This window comes from Copadichromis virginalis, linkage group LG20, assembly GCF_057382275.1.
Source record: "Copadichromis virginalis isolate Kocher_CV1m ecotype Utaka linkage group LG20, C_Virginalis_male_GT1.1, whole genome shotgun sequence".
Lineage (NCBI taxonomy): Eukaryota > Metazoa > Chordata > Actinopteri > Cichliformes > Cichlidae > Copadichromis > Copadichromis virginalis.
The window spans coordinates 10,964,211-10,975,817 of record NC_140637.1 but is presented as its reverse complement, the minus strand read 5'-3'; the positions used below and the strand labels follow the sequence as shown (position 1 = coordinate 10,975,817).

At 43.2% G+C, this 11,607-nt stretch overlaps 1 protein-coding gene across 1 annotated transcript; it reads right to left on the bottom strand.

Moving 5' to 3' along the window:
* Positions 1 to 631: 631 nt before the first annotated feature.
* On the bottom strand, positions 632 to 9,922 carry mmp23ba (matrix metallopeptidase 23ba). The gene is made up of 8 exons (XM_085444781.1): positions 9,542 to 9,922; positions 6,299 to 6,435; positions 5,458 to 5,597; positions 4,865 to 5,032; positions 4,606 to 4,770; positions 3,646 to 3,756; positions 1,117 to 1,243; positions 632 to 1,004 (listed from the first exon to the last, which is right to left on the bottom strand). The coding sequence occupies exons 1-8, from the start codon at positions 9,683 to 9,685 to the stop codon at positions 830 to 832; spliced, it is 1,167 nt and encodes a 388-aa protein (XP_085300907.1). The 5' UTR covers positions 9,686 to 9,922; the 3' UTR covers positions 632 to 829.
* Positions 9,923 to 11,607: the final 1,685 nt, after the last annotated feature.

The following is an 11,607-nucleotide window of genomic DNA, read 5'->3' as shown; positions in this document are numbered from 1 at the left end:
CCACCGTAGGCCTTTCTGCAGATTATTACACCTGATGTGTTGAATAAGCTTGGACAGAGAGCTGCGAGTGGAACTGACTGCTCAGTCCCTGGAGGCAGACTATTGGCCTCAGCGTGCGACTAGTAAAGTAAGCTAGACGTCTGAGGTGTTCCATATGCGGTTTAAGGTCCAAATGGTTCCAAAGGCTGTAGACAACATTGTTTATTCTGGCTTTAGTAGCTTACTTGGGGCAGTGTGTAAATTATTTGAATGCTATGCATCTAAAGCAAGGGCTTCTGTAAGTTTTTCAGGTCCATTAAAAAAAAAAAAAAAAAAAGACATTTGGGACATTTTGTAGAAGGCTATGGTGAGTTCTCCCAACAGTACTAATATCTTCTGGGTTTCTGTGCAACTAATTAGTCCCTATTTTTCAGAGGAATCCCGTGGGTGGCCTTGGACTCCTTCAGCTGCCTTAGCTGAAAGAGCTTTGAAGAAGTCCAGGCTTGATGAATCCAGACTGACGTCATCGTCCCGAACAACTGATGAGAGCTGCACAGAACTTTCATCACCAAATAAAATGCAAACCACAGCATCTGCCACAAACAGCTTTTTACAGTCAGGTAGTGTTTTCCACAAAAAAATGTAAAAAATATCTGTCACAGAGCATTTATTCTTTGCACAGATGTAAACGCATTTACACAAAGACGGTCAACAATTTTACGTGGATACAGGAAGAACGTTTAAAAAACAAAACAAAAAATACTAGTATGTGCCCTAGTGAGTGAGGTCTCCTGGTGACCATCTGTGAATATGTCCTGTTCAGTGTGCAGAGGAGCTGGGCTGTTCTGCTTCAGAAGCGCACGCGTACCCTCCACGAGTAGTTAGTGAGAATTTTGTTCTTCTTCTTAACGATGCAGGTGTACATGCCTTCGTTGATGGCGTTGGCCACTATAGTAATGTGGTCGTCTTTCAGTGAGATGTAGTTTGGGTGAGAGAACTCCAGCAGCTCCCCGTCCTTGTACCAGCTGAAACAGGATTCGCACGTTAGAGACGGCGCTCAGCAACTGCAATACTGTAGCATCACTGTAACCAGGTAAACTGATAACATATTGGAGGGATAGAGAGAGAGACACTCACTGTACTTTGCCTTTCTTTGATGCTATTTTCTTCCCGCAACGAAATGTCAGTTTCTTGCCCTCGACCACCAGCTTGTGTTTGGTCCTTGGGGGAGCCGGGGTGGGAGCTACGGTGGGGAAAGGGAATTCTGAAGAGGATAGAAAAGAAAACACTGGTGAGCTGGTGCACCACAACAGGAAATGCAAAGGTCATAACTTGGTGTTCTTAACCATAAAATGATTATCTTAAGATACACATGTGCAGTGTGACAACTTGCAAGATGTGGGCTAATTTAAACGATAATACAACGTTTGGGTTGAATATTAGTAATTTAATCACTCTAACCTGTAGCTGTGTTTCCATTCATATAGCCGGTGTGTGGCTCTTGGCTGACTTTATCTAACTTAGTCAGTGTGGCTGTATGAAATAAATGTTTCCCACCCGTGATCAAAAAGGAACTAAAAGATTTGTGATAACCATAAACCTCAGTTTCTTTCACTGTCTCCAGCTGTCACAGCCTTTCCTCACACAGCAGTGCCTGAAAGGAAAATGTGAACTAGGTGCAACAGTTTATTGAAATTATGCAATCATACATGGAAATACTGTATATACGGCAAAAACAGAGTTTGTGTGCAATTCTAGTGAGCTTGAAAGTCATTATTGTTATGACCACCTTTATTCTTCCACACAGCCTGAACTCTCTTGTCATTTCTTTAAGTAGTCATCAGGAATAGTTCTCCAGGGTTCTTAAAGGGCATTCAAAGCTCTTCTTTGGATTTTGGCTGCCTTTTGTCAAGATAATCCCACACTCCTTCAATAATGTCGAGGTCCGAGATATGCCAAGTTTTTGTCTAATAGCTCTTTGGGAATCATCTTGTTGGTGCAAAAATACGATTCCATGCCTGTCAAATTGTGTTATCTTTGGTATTTTTCATAGATTTGACTAAAGAAATGGAAAAGATGATGCTTTTTTTTTTACATACTGGCAGTAATTCTAAGATTGTCTGTTATGTGTAGACACAACACTGATTCATCCCTTGAGTTAAGCATCTTTTTTATGATTGAATGATTGATAGGTCAGTCTTATGAGACTTAACAAACAAACAAACGAGTGAAAAAGCAGCCAATGTCCAAAGAGAAGCTGTGAAAAATCTTCAGAAAGCCTGGCGAACCATTCATCAAGAAAACTTTTTTAAAAAAGTACAAGAAAGTCTTGTTTATTGGAGCAAAAAATTAAGAAATTAAGTTATCCTGCTTTCTGCTTTCCACTATATTTTGGATGCACATAGTGTCATTTGTACTCCATATTTTTTAAGGTTTAGTTACTTATTAGTTATTGTTTTAATCTGCTGAAACGCTGTATTAATGTAGAATTACTGTAGGTAAAACTACCCGAGAGTACATAAGTAAATAATATCCTCTCTAGCAGCAACATTAAAGAGAAACACAGATGAATGAATGCATGTTCCTGCCTGATGAGTCATTTTCCTTTAGTACTTGAAAGATATTCTGTGTGGGCACTACACAGACTTTTGATATAATAGTCTATCTGGGCGTCGGGCTGCACATGAGAGATTTTTATCAGTGTTTTCTACGCCAGGTTTCTTCACTCTGTTTATTTATTTTTCACCAAATATATAAATTTCTTGATTTGAGCCCCCGTGCGTTCCCCATGTTTTGTTTGTTTTTAAATCCCAGAAACGCCCATGCTTTCACAAACGCCTCGCCAAAATGCTGATTACTGTCAAAATCATTGATAGCAGCGTTATCACGTCAGGCATCCATGCTGCTAACCTGCTGGCGGTGTGCCTGTGTTATCAGTGTAATCTCTCCCATCTGGTGACAAGCGCAACAGGCCGCCTCGTGATCAACTCAGTCTGCCTAAAAAACAGTCGCTCTCGTTAATGCTGCAAAAATCCAAATTGACCTTGTGTGTCTCTAACCCTCAAGCCACAGTCTGAAATTCCAGCGGTTTGGAGTCACTCAGGAATTTTCCACAGCCGTACAACGTCTCCCAATCAGCAATGAGGAACAGATTACTGTGAGCCAGGAATCGTATCCTCTTGCCTCTCTCCACACTGTCCCCCTGTTGCTGACAAAAAAATCTCAGAAAGCCACAGTCTGTGGGGCTGTGATAGTTAAAACTGAGCCACTTCTTGTTGTGCAAAAAAAAGGAGATCTTTGCACCACAGCATCCCACAATAAACCTACAGAGGCAGTTGTCTGATGAGTGACACTTGTGTAAAGCAGCCCTCACTGAGAGAGCAATCGACAGGTAGCGGCCCTGCTGTGTGAGCGTTCTGAAACGCTGCCACTCTCCAGAAATAAAACACAGACTCTCCCAGCGCCAAGTGTAATCTCCCTACAAATCAGACCCTTGAAAACCTCCAGCGCAGCTCTGCATGGCTGGACCTGTTGGCTCCCGTTGCTCCATTGGCAAACGGTTCACAGCAGCTCCTTATGCTGCTCAATTGAGAGAAAACTTTCTCTGTCTTCTTTTTTTTTCCTTCCCCCTGGACTCCTGCTGCCGTTGCCACTGCTGCTTCTTACCGTAACAGAAATCACAGCTGGAGGGGCAGTGCTTCTGCATCAGTCTGCGCTTGCTCTCGCAGTAGCCTTTCCGAGCCCAGGCCGGACAGATAAATAGACGATCCAAACATCCTGGAGGAGGGGGGAGAGATGAAGTGAGGAGGAGGGTCAGATGGCAGCTCTTAGTCAGGCAAAAGAATTGGAACACCTCCAACCCTCCAAACACGAACACACAATCTGCTTTTTGTGCCAGTGAAAATGACTCACTATGACACACGCTAAAGACCACTCGTGAGTATTTTGTACAGTATTCATTAATGTTTCGCTTTCAGTCATCAAACGCAAACATTGTGCTCTACATTATGATTGGTTTTGATCAGAAGCGCGCAGCAATACTCCTTTACAGGAATATCTAGATGCTTCTAATACCAGCATCAGACTACATTCTGAGAAAGCGTCCGATCCGGGCAATGCCTTAAATCATCCCGGTGGGATGTTGGACAGCGTCCTTTACAGGACATATGCAGTTTGAAGGCCAGTTGGAGTCTAGACCCAATTCGTCATCTCATCTGACAGCGGCAGCATCAATCTTGTTTTCCCTCAGCCATGTTTAACAACAACGTTAAGGAATTCTTGAACCTGTCAAACTGCCCGAGGGAATGAATTCTCCTGCAGGTTCTTCTGTCAGGCTGTTGAGAGGCTTCCCAGATGCACCGTCAGTTTTCTGCCCTTGTGAAATACCAGTCGACACTCAATGCTCATTTTCAATCCTGATGCTGCCATATGTGTCATCAGCCTCATCATGTGTCTTGATCCCAGCTCTTTATGGGCCTCATTCATTCAATCAAGAGGCTTTGGGGTGCCTTTCAATGTGTCATCTAGACCACATACGTCCCCCCAAATCCTCAGATGTGTTATGAAAGTACAAAAAGAAGACCTTTAATGTTTGTGTGAGAGAAAACATAAGGACTGTGAACAAACCGTAGAGCCGGTGCAAACCCCACACCTCATCCTGTGTGATGAGCTTGCGCCCTGTCAGAGTTGCATTCAGGTGCATCAAAGCTTTGGGATCCATGGAGTGCATGAGTCCCAGGACGTGACCGATTTCGTGAGCCGCCACGTGGACGAGATCCGTCAGCCAAACCCCTGCAACAGAGACAGCTCAGCTCGGTGTCTGCTGCATTCATTACTTCACGCATGAAATATTAAAAGTTTCAGCAAACACAATAAAGATGCGTGCCTTTCTTCCAGCTGAAGCGCATGTTTCCCAGAATCCAATATTCGTGGTCGTCAAAGTGGATCTCTCCTGTTGGCGGGAAGAACGCGTGAGCCAGTTCTCCTGTGATGCCATCGAAACAATGGTGCAAGTGGGACTGCCAACAGTCTGTGTGGTTGACTGGATAGAAGCCTGCCAAAACAGAGAAACGGAGAGAAATAGCTCAGAGCCAAGGAGGGAAGCCCTCCCTCCATTATTCCTGCTCCGTGGAGACTGGAGTGGGGAGATGATGGATCACAAATGACAAACTCAGAGGATGACGACCATTCCTCTCACTCACTCTGAGAATTTATGCAGGACTCTCGAGTTTGCACCCAAAGGGGGCAGATAAAGCAGAATTTGGGGACTTTTGCCATGAGCTGATATGTCTGGAAGTTGTTAGACATTTTTTTTCATTAAGAATTATGAATATGTGTTGAATATAAGCTTGGTAATGTCATTGCAGTGCTGCGATTTAATGAGGCAAAGAAATTGCGGCGACAACAGCAGGGAGAAACAGAAAAGTCTGGCACTCAGAACTAACCAAGCAACATCTTTTGAGGGAGAGATGCACCCACCGATCTTGATGTCCGCCTCTTGGTCGGCCGGCACCTCTCTGAAGGTGAACGGCGAGACGTCGCTCCACATGCCAAAAGCCTTGGCGATTCCCCGACGTGTATCGCTGGCGTTCATCAAGTTTGTAGGGAAGGAGAGCAACCTGCTCGGAAACAACAGCACGGTGTGGTTAATAGTTGTCCCTCAACACATTCCTCTACAGCTGAGGAATCTGCCAAAACACAATAGCTACTGTTCAGACACAAAAGACACATTCCTCAGCACCGCTCTGTTTTAGTGAGACCAGATAGTTTCTAATATCACAGTTAGACAGTAACTTAATAAATTGTTGATACCATCCATTTTACTAGTGCGAAAATTACTTAAATTAAGCTGTTTAAAAAAAAAAAAGTTTGTCTACCACCAACCAACGGTTTTTGGAGCTCCTCTAGCTCAATCTAATCTTCCCGTTAGCGGATCATTTTACAGCTCCAGGATGAATAAAGTTACTGGATCTTCTCCTGACAGTTAACACAGCTCAATCCAACTCTTTGGAAGCCAAGCAACTGTGGCGTGCCTTTCAGAATCCCCTATGTGCTCACTATTTTACAGTGTTCACAGTCAGATGATAATTCAGACCACTTTTTGGTGCTTCGACAAACTTTTGGTGGACAAGGTTCAGTGCAAACAGTGACTTAAGATTAGAAAATGTAGCAGCTGACCCACATCAACAGTAGTTATAGTGCACGATTGTCTGAAATCTGGAGCCTCGGTCTCTCATCTCGGTTTCTTTTAGCACAAACATTCGCTCTCCCTTTGCCTAATTTGTATTGCTTTTGTGCATCGCAGGCTGTAAATAAATACTTGTATGTGAGCTTGAACTTGTCCCATTTGAGCTTCTCCGGGGTGAGGGTGTAGCGCTTGTTCCTGGAGAGGTGAAGTACTTGTGACCGGGCCTCTTTGCGGATCCCGATGAGCAGCACAGTGGTGTGAGCTTCTTCCTTGGACAAAGAGAAACTTTGAATGAATGACCTCACACTGTGACAGGAGTAACTGAATCCTAAAGACTCATTTGGCTTTCCTAAGAATTCAATGAGATTCAACTGGTCACATTAGTGAATATTATATTTTCAACTTTCCATCTCAGGAAAGAAGTAAGAAAAAAGTTGCATTAAGTTTGATACTTTTCACCAGTATGTTGAGTCTGATATCTCTTCGGGGGGATGACAGCTGGAGTCTGGACTCTGTTATAACACTGAAATGCTGCCTATGGGTGCTTTGAGTTTTAATGCTTTCATAAATATTCTGCGGCTGATGTTGAGTTGCAGAGATATTCCATAATAGTGATCACACCTCGCAATAAATCTATAACTTTCTATGGAAATGGGTTTGAGCAATAAATCCGCTTTTCGGCACTAGAAGAGAGGCTGCGATTTCTCAGTTGAGGAGCCCATTCCTGTGCTTGACAACAGGAATGTTTCTCGCACTGCCTGATGGCTTTAATGGGGTTTTAAGGAGGCAGACATTTAAAAAGAGAAACTGCTGAGGGTACACAACTGGCAGTCATTGGGAGACACGTGCACAGCACACGCTTTTGAAGGCGCTGGGTGAATATAGGCTTAAACCTGACTTTGTTGAAAAGTACCACTTGGTCTGTTATACCTGGCTCTTTACAAGAGCCTGACTGATGAGCAGGAATACCGTGTGTCAGGTGAAATGCAAGGGGATGAACAAGATTTTATAGTAGAGAGCAAAGCAAAGTGAAAGTTTTCAGTATGCTTCAGACTAAGTGTTTCTTCTGTGGTCTGACAACAAGATTAGAAATGTCCTTTCAGGGTCTAACATGCAGCCAACACGAGGCTATGGGTCATGCTCGCCAAGTCTCTTTGGGTGTGAAACTAACCAGTGTCTCCATGTGACTGCAATCATCGTCTGAGTGAAAAACAGAGAGCAAGACACCACAAATTCTTAAGAGTATTGGGATTCTTTTTCACGAGCATTCAGAACATGCATAAATACTGATACATTTAGATTTTTTCAGGCAAGAAATGACACAACCTCTGTTAAATCGTGGATGCGCTGATTAAAAATGGCTAAAGGTTCAAATAAAAAGGTCAGATTATGAACAAGTTGTCCCCGTGAGCCATTCAGTTTCAGACAATTTTTCCTTCTCTTGCCTCTCTATGATGTCATTAAGCGTGGATATCTTTAATATGGTCATATCAGGCACTCTGCTCTGATTGTAACCACCGAAGCCCCAAACCATTGGCTGTTTGCATCATCTGTTTGTGAGGGGCAGCCAATCAGAGAAAAACCTTACTTTTACAGGGGTACGGTCCTACTTCAGAAGTCACTTGGATATAAAGCTGGATTCTACTGTAAAACCACAACTCCAGGATTCTTTGAGTACCATGCCTCTTTTTTTATATAATATCTCTGACACTAAAACCCAGTACAAATATAATTTTCTTTTATAAATATAAGTTTCTTGCTGAGGAAAAACACTGAAGATGGAGAGAAAATATCAAAGTCTCTCCCTTCATTTTGGAATCTACGCCCAGTCCTCCAGTTCCTGTTCCTGCTTCACCCAGTCAAGACAAACAGATGCAGTACTTCCTTCATTTCCTTTCCAAAATAGTACTTTGGGTGGCCAGACTGTCCCACACCGTTATTAAACTTCACGATCTCTCGTGGTTTGGTGTTAAATATAACATTTCACTACCAGATTAAAGGCATAGGTCACTGTTTTATACAAAAGTTGCTTTTCCCGACCTCAGCTGACATGCTGGAGTCGTGCGTTCAGTGACTTATGAGGTGTTAAAGCCAGCGCGTTTCTTAATGTGTCACGTCTTGTTATATTCACCACAAAGCTCATCTGGCATGTTTGCCACAAATAAAGATGAACCGCAAACCCACTAGTCCTCTAGACTAAACCTCAGAGCCGGCGGTGAGAGCTGACAGAGGGCGAAACATCTGAGGACAAATCCCACATGGATCGTTTGGGGAGTCTGGAAGAGTTTAACCTCGTTTCCAGAAATTTCTAAACAAGGGATTATGATTTTCATCTGAACCTCAGAGACTTTGAGGGTTCTAGTCAACAAAAGCGATTTTCTGTACACAAATCAAAACACAGACTGTCTGTCGCACTTTTTGTCAACACGCACATATTCATGTTAAAATGAAACAGAGTGAGGCTGAACATTGTCAAAACAAATATTGTTAATCTCGTTTAGTAATATAGAAATAATAAGTATGTTACAGTGGATAATTGCCGATTCATTTCAGTATAAATCAATGAGAAATGCTCTTTGGTTGTTCTGTTACTTAACTTCATGAAGTTGTGTAATCCCCACCAGCGGGCTTCTTGACTGACACATAATGAGAGCGTGTGGCAAAGGCAGTGACATAAAGCGATCCCTCAGGCTCTATGTCACAGCGGGTGGGTGGCACTGAGTGAAATGTGTGGAGAAACACATTTATCCAATTCGCTGAAGATATTACTGCACAGAGACCCATTCCATAGACATAACCTAATAGCAGCATTCATCTAACTTCACATAATTGAATCTGATGCCTATTACCATCACTCACTGATTTCATGTGAGGATTTCCAGCTAAAAATATCTTTGAAGATCCAGACGAATGGCTTGAAATTGCACGGATTCTTGCATAATGTAACAGTGAAAGAAAATGATGTGCATCGTTCCTAAATGATCTGGTATTTTCCTGATACCCGCTGCTCTGTTTTGCTGATTGTCAAGTGGGCACCGCCAGCACAACTAATAATAAAGCCGATAATAACCTTTGTGGATTTGTGGTAAATATATGGTGCGTTGCTTTTACCTTACCTCTTACTCTCAATATAAAACAGCGTTTCATTGCTGGGTTCACCATTACTGCCACTTTCACCATGAACTATCAATAAGCCTTACTTTTCTACCCCCGTATGTAGTCTCCTGTTACATAAACAGTTTTGCAAATGGAGCAGAATTCTGAATGGAGTTTGGCGTTATGTGACTTCAAAAGGTAACCAGCATCTTAATAACTTCATAAGCACAACTATGTGCCGGACTCTGCAGCTGCAAGGAAAAAGTGGTCACAGCATACCTCTAATCTCCAGGTGGGAAACGCTGTGGTCTGCTGCATCCCTGCAAGCAGAAAGCTGAGCAGCACAGCAGCCAGCAGAGGTGCGAAGCCCCAGTCGCCGTTTCGTAAACTTCTGCCACTCTGACAGCTCACCATGGCTGCCATAGCGCACCTCCAGGGGAGACAAAAACAAGAAGAATCCCTTCTGCAAAAGACTGCTTCACCATCTATTCCAGTGAATGCTACTGCGTGGCCATAGCACGCATCGCTGCTGGTGGGTCACTACTTGGGGAGCTTGTGGTCGCTGTGCGCAGCAGGCAGCGCAGTCCAGCCCCGCGGACCGACCGGGTTGTGAAAGCAGTGCAGACTGCATCAGCTCTGCTCGCCTCTCTTCCGCACTGAGCGCCTGCCAGCGGGCTGGTTTCACGTTACTGTAGACGGGGCAGGGGGTCAGTGTCGAGACGACCTAATGAAAACCAAACGTCCGTCAAACCACTTGTTGCAACCGCCGGAGATGCAGCCAAAGCGGAGTCAAAGGCTGATTTTTTATTTTTTGGGCAAGATTAGTTTTTGCACGTTTATGTAACGCTGCTGAGTTTATTCTTCTCCTCCTTACAGCGTGGCAGATATTTTTAGGTCAGAATAAAATCGGGGCTTTATTTAGTCGGCTGTTTTGTTTAAATTACTCTATAAGAGACAGTTTTAAGTGTTTATTTTAAACATTTTATTTTAGTTTTACAGCTTGCATGTCCAGGAAGAAGAGTATGATATGAACAATGAATGTACCACAGATAATAGATTTTACTTGTAGTTTTCCAGCTCCAGAGGTGACACTAATATCGTGTACATGGTGAAACTTGAGGGGGTATGGACAACTCCTTTTCAAACAAATGATGTAATGATATTTTGTAATGATTGTGAAGGCACATGTTTGAAATGTTTGAAATAAAAATGAACTGAACTGAACTGAGGTGGTCACAAAAATATTGATGATACCAACCTGCTATAGTGGATCGATACTAGTGCGATAGGATCAATATTTAGTTTCTATTTTTCAAGTTCAGTATGGCAGGGCAGTGCCCATCTGAGTCTGATAAACTTTGTCCAGCTGGGATGTGGAGAATCTGCAGCGCTTGGAGAGAAGAGTTGAGCTTTTGTGAGGGAGCCACAGGAAGTGGGTTAACTAAGCCACCCTCCTCTGTACTATCCACCTCCAGATACTGTCTAAAGCTGGGCACAGTGACACAGGCAACCCTTTATGGTTCTGGTTTGTGCTTGTCTAATCCATTAACATGAAATCAGTCCAGCTAGCTGCAGGGACATCAACTGAATACTCTAGACCTTTGGCCTCAGATAAAACTGTGTCCCTGGACTCAGAGAAGAGAGAGCCCTACCATGCAACAGCAGTTTTTCCTGACACTTTCTCCAAAAGTGTGACCTTTTTTTCCAAGATGGAGTGCTGGAGCAGGCAACATGCAGGCAAATGTCCATGCACACGTTGTGCTTGTCTTTGTCATGCAAAGAAACCAAACCGGTGAGGACAAGTGCAAACAAAACTACTGCTTAAAATCTCTCGAAGGTACAGTTTCCAGAGGCGATCTGCAAGTCCTTCACTTATCACGTTTGTGTTTTTTAGAAAGGAAAAAAATGTGCTTGCTAGACTGAATTCGTATCAGGCCTCTCTGCATTGGGGGTTTATTTGTGTCCAGTTTTAAGGAGGGATCTGTTTGTTGGAACCTTACTCTTACTCTGTTACTCTGTCACTCTCCGGTCGACCTCACTGCTGCTTCGTTTCTCTCTCTGCTCATCAGCAACTTCTGCTGATTCCCCTTTGTTAACACCAAAGCAGAAAAACTGCAGATTTAGTTTTTTCTAGTACACCCTTGGGTGAAACCAACAACAAAATGTCCGGGCACATTTCGTGCTTGTCCTTGTCATGCAAAGAAACCAGGATGTTCATCACTGAGATTTGTTTTATATTCAAAAAGTCCAAAACCCACTTTTTTCCCACCCCAAGTTTGGAAGTCTTCCTAGTTTATCAACTGAACTTGTTGTCTGTTCTTCCTTTTTCAGCCAGACTCAAAATG